This window comes from Peromyscus eremicus, chromosome 6, assembly GCF_949786415.1.
Source record: "Peromyscus eremicus chromosome 6, PerEre_H2_v1, whole genome shotgun sequence".
Classification (NCBI taxonomy): domain Eukaryota; kingdom Metazoa; phylum Chordata; class Mammalia; order Rodentia; family Cricetidae; genus Peromyscus; species Peromyscus eremicus.
In genome coordinates this window covers 81640701-81656499 of record NC_081421.1, presented here as the reverse complement: position 1 = coordinate 81656499, position 15799 = coordinate 81640701, and the positions used below count along the sequence as shown (strand labels likewise).

The 15799-nt window shown below is 44.5% G+C and overlaps 1 protein-coding gene across 2 annotated transcripts; it reads left to right on the top strand.

The window, feature by feature from the left end:
• The first annotated feature begins 7789 nt into the window (after nt 1-7789).
• On the top strand, nt 7790-12344 carry Tmem167b (transmembrane protein 167B). Of its 2 annotated transcripts, none has more exons than XM_059264966.1 (3): nt 7790-7947; nt 9885-10080; nt 11861-12344. In XM_059264966.1, the coding sequence occupies exons 1-3, from the start codon at nt 7938-7940 to the stop codon at nt 12054-12056; spliced, it is 402 nt and encodes a 133-aa protein (XP_059120949.1). In that variant the 5' UTR covers nt 7790-7937; the 3' UTR covers nt 12057-12344. The 2 variants fall into 2 exon arrangements, with proteins under 2 accessions (XP_059120949.1, XP_059120948.1); XM_059264965.1 differs by having other exon boundaries at nt 7801-7947; nt 9885-10016; nt 11858-12344.
• Nucleotides 12345-15799: the final 3455 nt, after the last annotated feature.

Sequence of the window (15799 nt, the reverse complement as noted above, 5' to 3'; positions counted from 1 at the left end):
GAGCTGTGCTAAGAAAAACAGTACTAAACACAATGAGATCTAACACCACTTACGTAAATTAAAAAGACACAAAACCATATGTTTTACAGGAACCTATAAAAAGGCAGAGACACAACCAGTCATGGTGTCACAAGTGCCTTTAATCCCGGCACTTGAAAGGTAGAGACAAGAGGATCTATGTGAGTCCCAGGCCAGTCTGGTTTACATAGTGAGCTCCAGGACGGCCAGGACTACATGGAGAGATCTTTTCTCAAAACAAAACAAAAACCAACAAAAAAGCAGAGACATCAAATGTGTTAGAAAGGTTGTAGCATAGAAAACTTGGGAACAGGAATAAGTAAAAAGCAAAGGACTGAAGAAGGGCCACTAGCAAGCCATGAACTATGAAGCCTGGGTATAATTCAACCCTCTGAACTTGAACTCCAAACATAAAGTGAAAAAAAATGGGTGTTAATGAGCAGAGCAGACATAAATCCGAGTAAAAAGCCCTGGTGTGCTTCTACAAGAAGTTCTGAGTGGACTCCAGAGCCAGGTTTAGGGTTGGAGGGGCGATGTCTCATAGTCAGCCATTGCTGGGGGTAGATGGGGCTCAGAGAACAGGAACCTAGAAATTTTAGTTTCAGGAATTGTCATTGTTTAGCCAAAATGAGTGGAGAGCTGCAGGGGGGCAGCTGTCATGAGTCAGCATCTGTGTTGAGATGGGCTGTTGTGCAAGGCAGCTGCTTTTGAGTCATGCCTGACCCTCGGATGTAACCCCTCATCCAGATCCTGTTAGTAACCACCACAGAAGTCAATTGGTTTACCAGGTTAGACATTGGTGCCATTGTTACTTTGACATGTCATTGGCACCCTTTCTAACCCAATAGATGTGTGCGTGTGTGCCTGTGTGTGCGTGTGCGTGTGCGTGTGCGTGTGTGTGTGTGTGTGTGTGTGTGTGTGTGTGTGTGTGTGTGGTGCCTCCCCAGGAAAAGTCTGTCCCGCAACATTCTTCTGCCCCAATTCTGACATTCCAGTTCTACATGACCATACCCAATTATTCATTCAACAGTTTCTCTGTGTTTGTTGACTGTGTGTATCTGTACATATGTGCCATCATGCTTGTGTGAATGCCAATGGATGATTTGCGGGACTTGGTCCCCTCCTTCCACCATGCAGATTCCAGGGATTGAACTCGGGCTGTCAACCTTGGTGGCAAGCACCTTTACCCACTGGGCCCTCCCCCAGGCCCTGCAGCAAATAACTGACAAGCAACTGCCAGATCTTCAGTATCAATACAATGACAAAGAGTGCACGTGAAGCTTACAGTGTAGCGGGAGAGTGAATGGGATAGCATCCGCTTTAGAAGCGTATGTTGAGGAAGGTGATCCAAGGTCAGAGGAAGCCCCCTTTGAGCAGGTGGGGATTCAGCCGAGGCCTGAGAGAGGCATGGAGTTAGCAAGTAAAGAAAGCAAGTGCAGCGCAGCTCCTCCCCACTGGAATGTTTCTCCTCCTATTGAGACACTGTGTGCTTTTCAGGCCCAGGGAATTGCCTGCTCTTTGGTAAAGCCTTCTTTAACTGAAAGCAGTTTCTCTATCCTCCTCCAGCACTGAGTTTTCATTTTTCTTTGACAATTCTCACTTTCCACCTCATTTTTTTGGTTATTTCTAGATGTAGCTTATCTGTTTCGATTACATCTTAAACTCACTAAGAATGGAGTCTCTTTCTCATTCAGCTCTTGACTCCCTAAGGTTAACGCATTCCTCACTCTCAGAAGTCTGGAGACAAATGCGTATAGCATACATGAATGCCTGTTCGACATGCCTTTTCAAACAGTTTTCATTCAAATGAAGCTATTGTCGCAAGCTGTGCCTTCAGGACTGAACGGATTCTTCGGCTAAACCAGAATGCTCTGGTCACGGTCCCCAAGACTGATTGGTGTTCACCACAATGACCACAGCGATCCTCACAAACAAGCCACTGTTCTGGACTGACAGGCGTTTGGCACGAACTGCCAGCTCTCGGGTGTCAGCTGAAATGAACTGATGAAGAAGTGTGAATTGAGGCGCCCCTGTCCAGCGGGGCTCTATTCATTCCTTGCATTTGTGCTCCAAGGGCTAGTGACCCAGGCTTCAGCCTGACGTGAAACACGGCTGCAGGGGATGGTGACACCGAGGCTCTGGGGGCTTTCCAGACAAAAGGAAATAATCCTGCTTGGGACAAAAATCACCAGAAATCAGTATGGGTGGAGAGCACTGCAATTTGAGGCAAATGTGATAACAAGTGCAAGGGAGCTTTGAAGCTACATAAACCTAGGCCCAGACCCCGGCGACCTACAGGCTCGCTGTACCTTCTTTCAGACTCTCATATGAGTTCTCATTTAAAAACTTTCCGCAGATACTTTACAAAATCAAAAATAATGTCAGCTGTACAATGGCTGTATACTCTTTTTTTTTTTTTTTTGTTTTTTTTTTTTGTTTTTTTTTTTTGTTTTTTTTTTTGTTTTTTTTGTTTTTTTTTGAGACAGGGTTTCTCTGTGTAGCTTTGCGCCTTTCCTGGAACTCGCTTTGGAGACCAGGCTGGCCTCGAACTCACAGAGATCCACCTGGCTCTGCCTCCCGAGTGCTGGGATTAAAGGCGTGCGCCACCACCGCCCGGCCTGTATACTCTTAAATTTGTTTATTCAGCTGTCTTACCTAGTACATTTGGTTCTCTTGGAGGCAGGGACTTATTTTTGCCTCTAGTTCTGCAAAACCTATAAAGTGCCCAGCACATCATAAATACTGGTAAATACTTTTTAAACAAACAAACATCAACAATGGTAGCTAGTTTTTATTTTTTTGTTTTTAGTTTTTAGAGACAGGGTTTCTCTGTGTAGCCTTGACTGTCCTGGAACTCGCTCTGTAGACCAGGCTGGCCTCAAAGTCACAGAGATCCACCTGCCTCTGCCTCCTGAGTGCTGGGACTAAAGGTGTGCACCACTGCCCAGCTAGTCTTGATGTAATGCTTCATGTCAACTATTGTTGTAAACAGAAATTCACTTAATCCAATAACCCTAGAAAGGACATACCATTTTAATGAAATTTTGCACAGGAGAAACAATGTATGTGTCTAAACTGATGGCATGATCGCTCCCAGGTATGGGAAGGTTTTATTGTAGATATGAGAGAGAGAACAGCATCTCAGAGGCATCTGCTAGAGTCCAGAGCAGACAGAGAAAGCAGTAGACTGAATATAGCCAGCAGACTGTGCCTGGCCGGTGCTAGGGAAGCAGGAGAGAGAAGAGAACTCGTGGAAATAGCAGGGGCCGGAACTGAAAAGAAGAATGGTGTAAACAGCCGGGGTTCAAGAAGGATGAGTCGCTCGCTGTCAGGAGGGAAGCTCTGAGCTGGCGGGAGTTTGAGTAGAGGAGCAGTGAGCAGGGCTAGGATGCTAGTGCGGACTTGCAATGTGTAACAGGTCCTGTAATACTGAAGGAGCCTGGAGGCCAGCGTGCGCTTTGATTGCTAGGAACTGACTCCCTTTGATAGACAGTAACTGGCTTCACAAGTTCCTGAGGAATACTGGCTTTTATCTAGCTGCCAGAAATCCTCCTCTAGTCCAGGATGAGCTCATTCCTAGATATTTGGACTGCCTTTTGAAGTTCGGGGAACTGGAGTTTCCTTTGGACCTGACGTGTTTGTGTGTGTGTGTGTGTGTGTGTGTGTGTGTGTTACTTTTGTTAAGTCAAGTCGGGGTCTACACAGCCTTGGTTGGAATTTGCTGTGTAGACCAGACTGGTCCTGAATTGACAAAGATTGCATTATCTGCCTCCCAAGTGTTGGGATTACAGGCATGAGCCACCATGCCCCGTTGGTGATGAGACAGAAAGCAGTCAGGTAGTTTTAGGGTGACAACCCTGGCTTAGTCAGTGTTCTATCGCTGTGAAGAGACACCATGGCCACAGCAACTCTTTAAAGGAAAACACTTAACTGGAGGCTGGTTTACAGTTTCAGAGGGTTAGTCCATTCTCATCATGGTGGGAAGCAGGCAGCAGGCAGGCATAGGGCTGGAGAAGTAACTAAGAGCTATGTCCTGATCCATAGAGAGACTGTGCTGGGGGGTATGACTGCTTTTTAAACCTCAAAACCCACCCCCAGTGACACACTTCCTTCAAGAAGGCCACACCTAGCTGGGCGGTGGTGGCGCACGCCTTTAATCCCAGCACTCGGGAGGCAGAGCCAGGAGGATCTTTGTGAGTTCGAGGCCAGCCTGGGCTACCAAGTGAGTTCCAGGAAAGGTGCAAAGCTACACAGAGAAACCCTGTTTTTAGAATATATAACTCTTTATTGTTAAGCAGGATATCAAAGTATGACTTTTATGTAAAAGCAATAGTTGAAACTAGCAAGATATCTCAGAAGGTAAAGGAGCTTGCTGCCAAGGCTAACAACCTGAGTTTGGTCCCCAGGACCCACATAGTAGAAGGAGAAAAACTCAGTTGTCTTCTGATTCTATATGTACACACACACACACACACACACACACACACACACACACACACACTGAATAAATAAATGTAAAAGGAAAGTGATATTTTAAGCCATGGAGCCATGGATAGTTCACCAATCAAATTAATAATGAGAAAAATGGATTTTGTTTATAGATGTATTAAGAAAAAGCGAGAAATAACCTCTGAGAATGGAAGGGATTTCAAGGGAGGATGCCCCTTTCTTTTCATTTCACGTTTCTGGAGACTGAACCCAGAGCCTTGAACATACTAGGCATGTGTTCTACCACTGAGCCCTTGTTTTGTTTTTGAAATGAAGTCTACATGGCCCAGGCTGACCTGGAACACATACACATTCCATCTCTCTCTCTCTCTCTCTCTCTCTCTCTCTCTCTCTCTCTCTCTCTCTCTCTCCCTCCTTCCCTCTCTCCCAAGTTGGCCTCCGACTTGACATTCTCCCACCTCAGACTGTTTTTGTTTTATTTTTATTTATGTGTGAGTAGTTTGACCGCATATATATGTATGTGTACCACGAGCCTGCTCATGTGCCCACAGAGTCCAGAAGAGGGGAATAGGATAGATGTAAAAGAAACTTGAAGTAATAAAATTGATGTTATAAAGGACTTAGTAATAGATTTGCTTAGGAGACATTAAATCACACAAGTGGAATTATCTAAAGAAGCAGTGCCTTCCAAATACCAAAAGATAAGTAGCATGCTAACCAGGCCTCTTAGACAAGTGAAATTTAGGATGCTAGGATGTAAATGTTTATTATCAGAATTGACTAGCTATCATTAGGTCACATCTGCCATTAGACATACCTCTCAGAGAGTAGCTCACAAAGGCATCTTAAGGTCACAACCACCATCATGTCCTGATCTACAGTTAAGTCCCCTGTGTTCTTAACAGGAAAGACATGGTTTTGCCAAGTGGGCAAGAAGACCCTGGGTAACAGCCATTCGAAAAAGAACAACACCGGTATACTTAAAGTAATTCTGGCAATAGGTAATATTTACTTTTTAATCTCTTATGTGCCTAAGTGGCCAAACTTGCAGTATCTTGTCTCTGTTTAAATTGATCGAGGTGTAACCTGGGGCTGGGACCTGAAAGAGACTTAAGGATGACACTGTGGGATGCATAAGCCTAACATGTATATGAGTTAGTAAAATCTGTCAAAGCCAACTCTAATTTAGGCATTAACCACAGTCTGACAGACACTTTAGTACAGTGTAAAGGGATGTTTCCTGTCCCAACTCCCCTGTTCCACATAACTGACTCAGAGTCTGAATATGAATTATAAATGCTGGGGTGATAGCTCAGGCTTGTTACTAGCTAACTCTTACACTTAAATTAACCCATAATTCTTATCTATGTTTAGCCACATGGTACCTTTTCTCAGTACGACATTCTCATCTTGCTTCTCTGTGTTTGCCCTCGACTCTCTGACTCCACCCTTCCTCTTCCCAGAATTCTCCTAGTCTGGCTCTTCCTACCCAACTATGGGCCAATCAGCTTTTTATTAGCAAATGAGAGTAATACATATTCATAGTGTACAAAAAGATTGTTCTACAGAAGTATAGAGCTTTTCTTCCTTCATCTCTAAGTGTGAGGAGGGGTTTTTGAGTAGGAAGGCATATTTCTGTAACTGTATCTCCTGAAACTAGACAGTTGTGAGCCATCATTTGGGTGCTGGAAATCTAACTCAGGTCTTTAGCAATAACAGCAAATGCTCTTAACCACTGAACCATCTCTATAGTCTGTTTTGGTTTGTGGAATGCCCTGTGTGTATGCCCATGCATATGTAATCTGAGTGATTGTCTGGCTTATATTAGTTTTTCCTATGTATCTTTTATTTTTGATGCTGTAATTTCTCAATTTCAGTATGTTTTCTCAAGGAGTCTTTCCTACATTAAACTTTGTTACAGCTGTTGTTGCCGGTGATGGTTTCTCCCCTCCTCCTGACTCTCCATTCCAAACTTTCTGACCGTTCTCTTCTGTGAATCTTCAGTTCACAGCCAGCAGATGGCACTGTAGCAGGGATAGACAGAATTCTTAGGTTTTTGACAACCGCGCTCGTGATTCAGGGCAGCTCTTTTCACCCAGACTCTAATAAAGCAGACTGAATTGTCTACAGTTAAAGCTTCCAGCTTATGGCGGGGCGGTGGTGGTGCATGTCTTTAATCCCAGCACTCGGGAGGCAGAGGCTGGTGAATCTCTTTGAGTTCGAGGCCAGCCTGGTCTACAGAGCGAGATCCAGGAAAGGCCCAAAGCTACACAGAGAAACCCTGTCTCGAAAAACCAAAAAAAAAAAAAAAAAAAAAAAAAAAAGCTTCCAGCTTACAAAGCAGAACCTAGCTTTGTCTCCTGTACCCCACTCCATCACTAGACGGATGCCTTTCATCATCATGTCAAAATATCCTCAGAGAAGCCATGATAGGGCAGATTTCTGAAAAAAGTGCCTGAGGTGACCCCAGGATGATTTAAATGCAGGAGACAAAGCAAATTATCACGATAGTTTAAGGAAAAGAAAAACCCATTCTAACAATCAGGAAGTCATCTGAATGCTTCTGACAACGGACTGAAATAATGCGGTTTTTGTTGTAAAGTTCCTTACTTTGTTTACAAAATTTAGACTCAGTTTAGCTAGATTTCCGCCTGAAGAAGCCACCCAGCAAGGGCAGTCCCAGAAGCCTGAGTAACTACTGTTGCGTCCCCCGCCCCCCATGCCCTCATACTCTCGTTGGGTTTCAGATATTACAGAACATAGTACTCCTGCAGAGAATAGAAGTAAAACAACAAACAAACAAAAAACTGTATCCCCAAGAAGACAGGTTCAACTGTCCTGACAGTGGTGCTGTTTTCAGCTTGTTATTACCATAGATGAAGTGACCCTGCTGTAGTATACACACGTGAGTCACCTCACGTGCAGTTCCTTAGAGGCCTAGCCTACTGCGTGATGGAGAAAAAGAGAGCACAGTATGCTCTCCCAGGATTGTAGGCGGCGGCTGCTTTCACACACACACACACACACACACACACACACACACACACACACACACACACACACACACACACACACACACACACACACACACACAAAGCAGCAGCCACAGCGCAAGTCAAACACACGGCAGCCGTCCAGTCTGTCTAGCCAGACCCGCACAAGCGGCGGACATCTGGTTGCCATGACCACAAAGGAAGCCTCGCAGGCCACGCTCGCCTCACGCTACGTCGGGACGCAGACACTACGCAGGTACGCAGACACGACGCGGGCAGGGTCCGTAGCTCGACGATCTGCTAATTACGTCTGATTGAGTTCGGCGTTCTTCTCTCGGCCCTTGCGCCTGCGTACTACGGCTCGTTTCCGTCACCGCGTCCCGGATCGGGAAGTGTCAAAGTGGGAGCCGGGATCCCCCGCCTTCGCCGCCGCTACTGCTGAGTCCGGACCCTTCATCCCGGCCGGGCCCTACCGCCATGACGAACGGTGAGAGCTGGGGGCCGGAGCGGAGGATGGCGGTAGAGGATGGGGGGGACAAACGTGGCGGGCGGGGCTAGACTGACGTGGCCGTTCCCCGCCCCCTCCCAGCCCAGCCCCCCTGGGCCTTGGGGAGCCCCTAGCTCCTTGTCGGGGGTACTTCTCCCAGGTTCCCTCTTCTCACGTCCATCGGTGTTCTCAAGTGCTGCCTAGTGCCCACACCTGACTTTTTGGTTATTACCCTTTCTCTCTTTCCTAGAAGTTAGTTCTGGCCACTGGGGAGGTCGGTCACCATAGAATTAGTGCAGTTAGTCCCCAGGGAATAGAGGGTGTCATCAAGTTCCCTGAAGTCTCATACTTTTGGACAATAATAGGCTGCTTGAGAGGACCTAGGAATGGTATCAAACCCCCCACTTTGCGGGCAAGGTGAATGGAGACAATCCCCAAAGTTTTTTGTTTGGTTGGTTTGGTTTTACTTGTTTGGCTTTGAAAGTCCTAGCTGGGTGGTTCCATCCGGAACCTCTGGCTTATGTTGCAAAGGATGATTTAGGAACCGCCTTTCGTTACTGATGGAGCGCCTGCCCCCCTGTTTATCTCACCTATTTTTTTCCAAGCTGCTTCAAACAATTTTATAGCCAACGTTTCCAAGTTCTAGAGGAGGAATTAAGACCTTTATAGTCAGTTTTACAGGAAAAGAAGTGAGAAAGCTTTTAAGGCACTGTGATTGGAGGGTCTCAGGAAGGCATTTCTCACAGACTTCCATAGACTTGACACTAAAGCGTCAAATGTCACATCCTTTGGCATTATCTACAAGAACTTATAGGAGCAAAAGAGCAACACATGAAGGTGTCCATGAAAACTGTGAGTGTACTGGTGTACTGGGACTACCTGTGAAATAGTTCCACTGGAGGAAGATAGACAGTGTGGTCTAGAACTGGGAGGAACTGGCAGACACTGGTTATGTGTAATATCCATTTGAAGCATTCTGGGTAGTCAGTCTTACCATAATACAGAGAATTAGAAAAGGAGCGTCACCCAGAGGAAGACATCCTGTGAACTAGGAAATAGAACATTCTAGTGTAGTGGATAAAATTTACCTTTATATAATTCATTTTGCTTACCTATGTAACATATGAAACAGAATTAAGAGCTTCCCATGGTGTCCAAGCATCAGACACATTTTTGTTTTGTTCTTTTTGAGACTGGACTTTGTGTGTGACACACCTCTAAGCCTGGCGTGGGGAAGAGGGAGGGAGGCAGACCACACGTTTAAGGTAAGCCCTGCCTCCACAGCAGGACCCCGTCTCAAAAACAGAAATAGGACATGGCCTCCCTTTGTAGCTTAGGCTGAGCTTTGCTAATGCCATTGTTAGAGGAGTGCATCATTATGGATGCACTTTTTGGATATCAGTTTTTCCTATCTTTTCCCCGTATGCACACTTTGTGTTCTGGCAGGAATCTGATTTGTAAAAGGTGACTCATGCTTGAAGTATCAACTGAACATAGCGAAAGTGTAGCCATATGAAGTCTAACTCTTGGAATTTCCATTAAGCTTTTCGGTCTGCCTAACATGCTTTATCAACAGATGCAGATCTGAAAAACTTGGCTGAAGATTGAGCTTTCCTTCATCAGATGAGTGATTTATACCAAGAACATATGTAAATCTTTATGCTCAGACTTTCAAGATCCTTAAAACCTAGTACAAGCACCAGTTGCTCCCAAGACATAGGTCCACACAAGTCCACACGTTTTCAGTTTGTACTGAGGGCAGGCAGTGAAGTTGTAAGGGGGCTGTTTACCACCTGGGAAGTAGTGCCAGCTGTTGGACCCTTCCTGTGGAGTGCTGGCACTGCTGTTGAGGTCATCTCGGCCCTGAGCTCTGGGCAGGCTCTCCTCTCCCAAGCTAGAGCAGCACCAAAGGCTTCCTCTTCCTCTTTGTGTGACAGTGTACTCCTTGGATGGCATTCTGGTGTTTGGTCTGCTCTTCGTATGCACCTGTGCCTACTTCAAGAAAGTACCTCGTCTCAAAACCTGGCTGCTCTCAGAGAAGAAGGGCGTTTGGGGAGTGTTTTACAAAGGTAAGGTCTTCTCCAGACCCAGAGAGGAGATAGATCTTTCTCGGCAGCATGGTTCTCTAAACTAGAAGGCAGGGGGCTGGGGCTGTATTTGGATTTATCTTTATGTGTGAGTGTGTGTGTGATGTGTTGTGGGTGTGTGTTTGCTGCCGTGCACACCTGGCTAGCTGGCCTCTGTGAGCCTCCAGGGGTTGCCCTGCCTACTTATCTTAGAGGTGCTGAGGGTACAGATGTGTGTGACTCTGGCCAGCTTTATGTGGCTTCTGGGTTTTTTTTTTTTTTTTCTTTTTCCGGAGCTGAGGACTGAACCCAGGGCCTTGTGCTTGCTAGGCAAGCACTCTACCACTGAGCTAAATTCCCAACCCCAAATATTTTTTTTTTTTTGTTTTGTTTTTGTTTTTTCAAGACAGGGTTTCTCTGTGTAACTTTGTGCCTTTCCTGGATCTCGCTCTGTAGCCCAGGCTGGCCTCGAACTCACAGAGATCCTCCTGGCTCTGCCTCCCAAGTGCTGGGATTAAAGGCGTGTGCCACCAACGCCTGACGGCTTCTGGGGTTTTAACTCAGGTCCTCACGCTTGTATGGGAAGTGCTTTGCCAGCATCCATTAGTAATATACAATAGTCATTTCTAATGTTGAGGGAAGAGGTACATTTTAAATTTGCTGTTACTTGAGGCATACTTGTTTATTTTACTGTCTAGGTAACTTTGGTATTCCAGGGTTAAGTGAAAGTACAATGGCAGATGTGGCCCATGCTTATAGTCCCAGCTGCTGGGGAGGCTAAGAAGCCAGCTTGGGCAACATAGTAATACTCTGTATCCTGGGCTGAGGTGGGGATATGTTACAAGTTATATAATTTTAGGTTGGCCTGAAATTCCTCTTAGCAGGAGAATATTTTTCTACCTATTTTTTAAAAATGTTTTTTAGATTTATTTTATTCATATGACTACTTTGTCTGCATGTATGTCTATGCACCACATGCCTGATGCCTGAGGAAGTGGTGAGCCTCCCTGTGGATTCTGGGAATCGAACCCAGGTCCTTTGAAAGAACAACAGGTGCTCTTAACTACTGAGCTGACTCTCCAGCCCATCTACTGATTTTTTTTTTTTAACAGAACACATTGGAACCTTAATTTTAGCTTAATGAATCCATCCATCCATCCATCCATCTATACACATTCACTTCATTGTTTGGGGCACCTTCATCGGGAATCCTATGTAACTATTTTCTTTTCAAAGTAGGGTAAAATAAGGACAGGCATGGTGACACATACCTATAATCCTAGCCCTCGGGAGTTCAAGTCCAGCCTAGATTGCATAGTGAGCTTTTGACTCCGAAAGGGTTAGGGAGGCTAGGCATGGCAGCACACGCCTTTAATCTCGGCACTTGGGAAGCAGAGGCAGACAAGCAGGTACATCTCCTGAGTTCAAGGACATTCTTGTTCTGCCTACAAATCCAGGCCAGCCAGGACTGCAGAGTGCTATTCCATCAAAAAGTAAGAAGGGGCAAGGGGATAAGCAATTCATGTAGAGCCTAGAGCGTAATGGACCATATAAGAACATTCCCAGACTCACCAGGTGGTGCTGACACACACCTTTGATCCCGGCACTTGAGAGGCAGAGGCAGGCGGATCTCTGTGAGTTCGAGGCTAGCCTGGTCTACAAATCAAGTTCCAGGACAGCTAGGACTGTTACACAGAGAAACCCTGTCCTGAAAAAAAAAAAAAAAAAAAAAATTCCCAGACTCTGGAAAGCCTTGGTTCTCTTTAGAGATTTCAGAACATGGCTTTGGAAGCAAGGGTTTTGTGAGGAGCTGGGTGTAACTTCTCTTCACTTTTGTCTTCCAGCTGCTGTGATTGGGACCCGGCTGCATGCTGCTGTTGCAATTGCCTGCATTGTAATGGCCTTTTACGTCCTGTTTATCAAATGAATTCCAAAGTATCCCACTCATCAACCGCCAACCAAGGGGATAAAGATGAAGAACTTGTCGGAAACCTGGACAAGTGTAGGAGAGTTCAGCTAAACTCATCAGTGCCCCTAAGATGACACGGCAGCATCTGCCTGCCACATGTGGGGAATACTCATGGTCACGAACATTGTTTTTACTCCAGGGGACTCCAGAAAGCCAACTTTTTTTGATCTCTGTATTAATCAGCCCTCAGCAGCAAGCATATATCTCCAGATAAATCACACCCCTTGGTGATATGATTATGTACCTCCTGCTTAAAAACCTGGGCTGGGTGGTAGCTCAGTAGTAGAGCATTTGCTTAGTATTGTCAAGGTCCTGGGTTTGATCCCCAACACTGAAAAAAACAACCTGTAATTGGTCATCTATTTTGCTCTTCAGTCCCTCATCAGAACCTTTTAAAACTGAGGCTCATTAGGGAAGGATATAGGCTGTGTTCAGACTTCCTGGAAGGGAAGACCTTTTCGGTTTTGTTGTTGTTGTTGTTGTTGTTTTGAGATACAATCTCTGAATATCCCTGGCTGTCCTGGAGCTCTCTGTGTAGACGAAGCTGGCCTCTAACTCACAGAGATCTGCCTGCCTCTGCCTCCTGAGTGCTGGGATTAAAGGCATACATCAGAAGATAATTTAAGGCTTGACTTTATTGGCTAATTTGAATCTGGTGAATTGGGGAGGGAGGGTGGGACTGAGTGGGAAATAGGAGTTATAAAAGGTCAAGAAATAGTTTGGCTTTTGAAATGTGTATTTTCTATGCCCATCTGGGAGTTTAAGAGAGCATGGTTCTCAGTGAAGAGAGAACAGATTGCCATGTGCTGGTAGCTTGAGGGTTTTTCCAAGATAAACCAAGAATGTGCATTCCAGGGTTGTTGGTTTGGAGACTAGAAGCAGTGACTGAGACAGGAAGCATTTTCTGCTCACCAGTGTCCTCAAAGAAGATTCCACCTGACCAACTGATATGTAGAAAATGAACCAACTCTTACTATTTCCTAAAGCTTTTGTAATACTTTCTAAATTACTTAGTGCTAAATACTGTTATTCAGTTTTAAATACCAATGCTGGGGGAAGGAACTATTGAATAAATAATTGACTAATATATTTGAAGTTCTGGTAGAAGAGATAAGTAAATTAGTATATCAATTCATATACTAGTAAATTCATCTAGTATAAGAATTTATTGTAATGAAAGTATATATAGATGGGAATTCTGTCACGTTATAAAAGACACAAGCTTGTTCTTTAATCTGGGTTGCAGCAATTTTTAATTGTGTCTCTGCAAATTCTCACTTTTGTTCATACTGCAGTATTTCACTGGTGTATTTTACTGTAAGACCACGAGAAATTGAAATGAGAGGAGTCACTGATATTACCATATTGGACAGCTCATAGAATCCATTAATAAAATGAGTGTGTTACTGAGTAAAGGAAAATGGAACTTCCAGCTGAGTATTCAGGGATTTTCCATGGAATGTGAGGACTTCTGAACAGATGATGTTAGATAACTCAACATTTGCAGGGAAGATTTCTCTATTCCTTCCTCCTTATGCCTGCAAAAGAATCAGCTGTTAGGTGTAAAGTCTACAACAATCTAAAAAAAAAAAGAGAGAGAGGAGGTCTAATACTAATAATACACACGGGTATACACAGATGTTCCAGTTGAGTTGTCCATCATAAAGCTTGAGTGGACAAGCGCTGTGGCTCACTCGCAGGTGAAGTTAAGTTCTCTCGTCTGCATCCGCTGCAAGAACAAAGACTGCTGGGACGCTTCGGTTCCCATGCACCGAGTCTTTGATTGCAGCGGTATAAAGCACTGCATGTGTGAGCATCTCTCTTCAGGAATTGGTCCATAGGGCAGACGGCAGTGATCGCTGCTTTCCGTGGTCATTCCTGAGGATTGTACACAGGAGAGAAAGAAATCTGATGGATCTGCAGAGATCCTGGCATGAGTTGGGGGCCTGTTGACCTACTGGGTGTCCCGTGGGAAGCAGGTTCAGCACTAGTTACTTTGTATTTACTGACTTGTTTTCTAATGGGGCTGATGGCGCCAACTTGGGTCTGCAGAGCACCTTCATTTCTTAAACAGCTTTTCATTCTGCAGCTTCTTTCATGGCTCCTCTTGGCCTAAATGCCTGAGTAGGTAGATTTTAAGATGTTTTCTTGCCAGAATGTTCCAAAAAGTACATGAAGAAGCAAATACCCTATTTCACTTCTTGACTCTTGACTTTATGTAAGCAGGTACATAGGAACCTGGTGTACTTTCTATTTAGGCTGATGTGTCTCATTTTTGGCAAAGAAAAAAAATGATAAATTTTTCCTCTAGGGGAAGTTCTTTAGGGGTGGAAGTTGGAGGGTCGCAATATTGCTTCAGATTCAGGTTCATCACCACGAACCCTGCTCACCAGGGTGAAATGAAATCAGCTCCTTTTTATAGTTGAAAGACCATTTTTTATTCACCATTGTTGGCACAGTCCTTGAAAATAAACCTTTTTCCCTGTGGTTGCTGTCTGCTTTGTCATGTGTGTTTATTGAACTATTCAGTGCCCCCCTGGGTTCTACTCATAGCCTAGCATGTTGGCTCACCTGAGTGAATATTGTCATCTGATGAGTTCCCTATGAAGGTTACAGAAGATATGATGGCCAAGCTTTTTCCTGGGGGAGCTGAATATGAGTCAAAAATGAAGTCTATTCAGTGAGGTAGGTTGCTCCTCTAATACATTTAACCAACAGGCCCATTATTAAAGACAAATTATTGGTGAGCTTCATTCTAAAAAGTTACCAGGTTAATCACCCAAGCCCTTAGAAAATATCTGAGCCAGTGGGATTCTAGAACATGTGATGGGTACTTTCCTCCATGTCTGTTTATTGAAGGTGCCAAAAAGACTAGCATTAAGTACAAATTAAAGCTCTGGCCCGCAGTGGTGGTCCACGCCTTTAATCTCAGCACTCAGGAGGCAGAGGCAGGCGGATCTCTGTGAGTTCAAGGCCAGCCAGGTCTACAGAGTGAGATCTAGGACAGCCAGAGCTATAACACAGAGAAACCCTGTTTTGAAAAAAAAAAAAAAAAATTACAGCTTCAGAAATAATTTTCTAATGGCTAAAATTCTTGTACTTTGCCACCCCCAGCTCTTACTGAAAAAGGACAGAGAAGAGGATGAAATATTAATACGCTCTCTATGGTGAGAGGCACATCACCATACCCCTGGCTTTCCTGAAACTTAGTATGTAGACTAGACTAGCTTTGAAGTCAGAGATCTGACCTGCTTCTGCCTCTCAGGTGCACCACGATTTCTGGCAAAAAATCAGATCTATTTCAATAGAATAAATGTAAATGAAGCCTCAGCATCAAGTTTTGGGCAGCCAGGAGACTCTGTAAGTGAGGCTAGGTATACACAGTCCTACATTTCCCCATTTTAAAGATACCCCGTTTCTTTACTCAAATAGCCTTTGATTAAATGTTTGGTTCAGTGGGTAAAGGCGCCTGCTACCAAAGGTGTCAGGCTGAACTTGATTTCAGGACTGGAACAGTAGGAGGAAAAAACCTGACTCCTTGAAAGTTGTCCTTGACCTTCACACATGCATCATGACACACTGCTCTCACTCTGCCAATAAATACATGTGATAAATGGTATTTATTGTCAGGGAGAAGGCTCGCCTCGAAGAGTGTTCCTATGATGCTCTTATTAGTAATAATCCAGGGTTGCTAAGCCCATGGTAAATAAAATCATCCACATATAAATCTGAGACTGGATCATTTCATAGCTATAAACTGGATATTTTTTAATGTAGGGCAAAGAAAAGATCAAATCAAAGAAAAAGTAGACAGGGA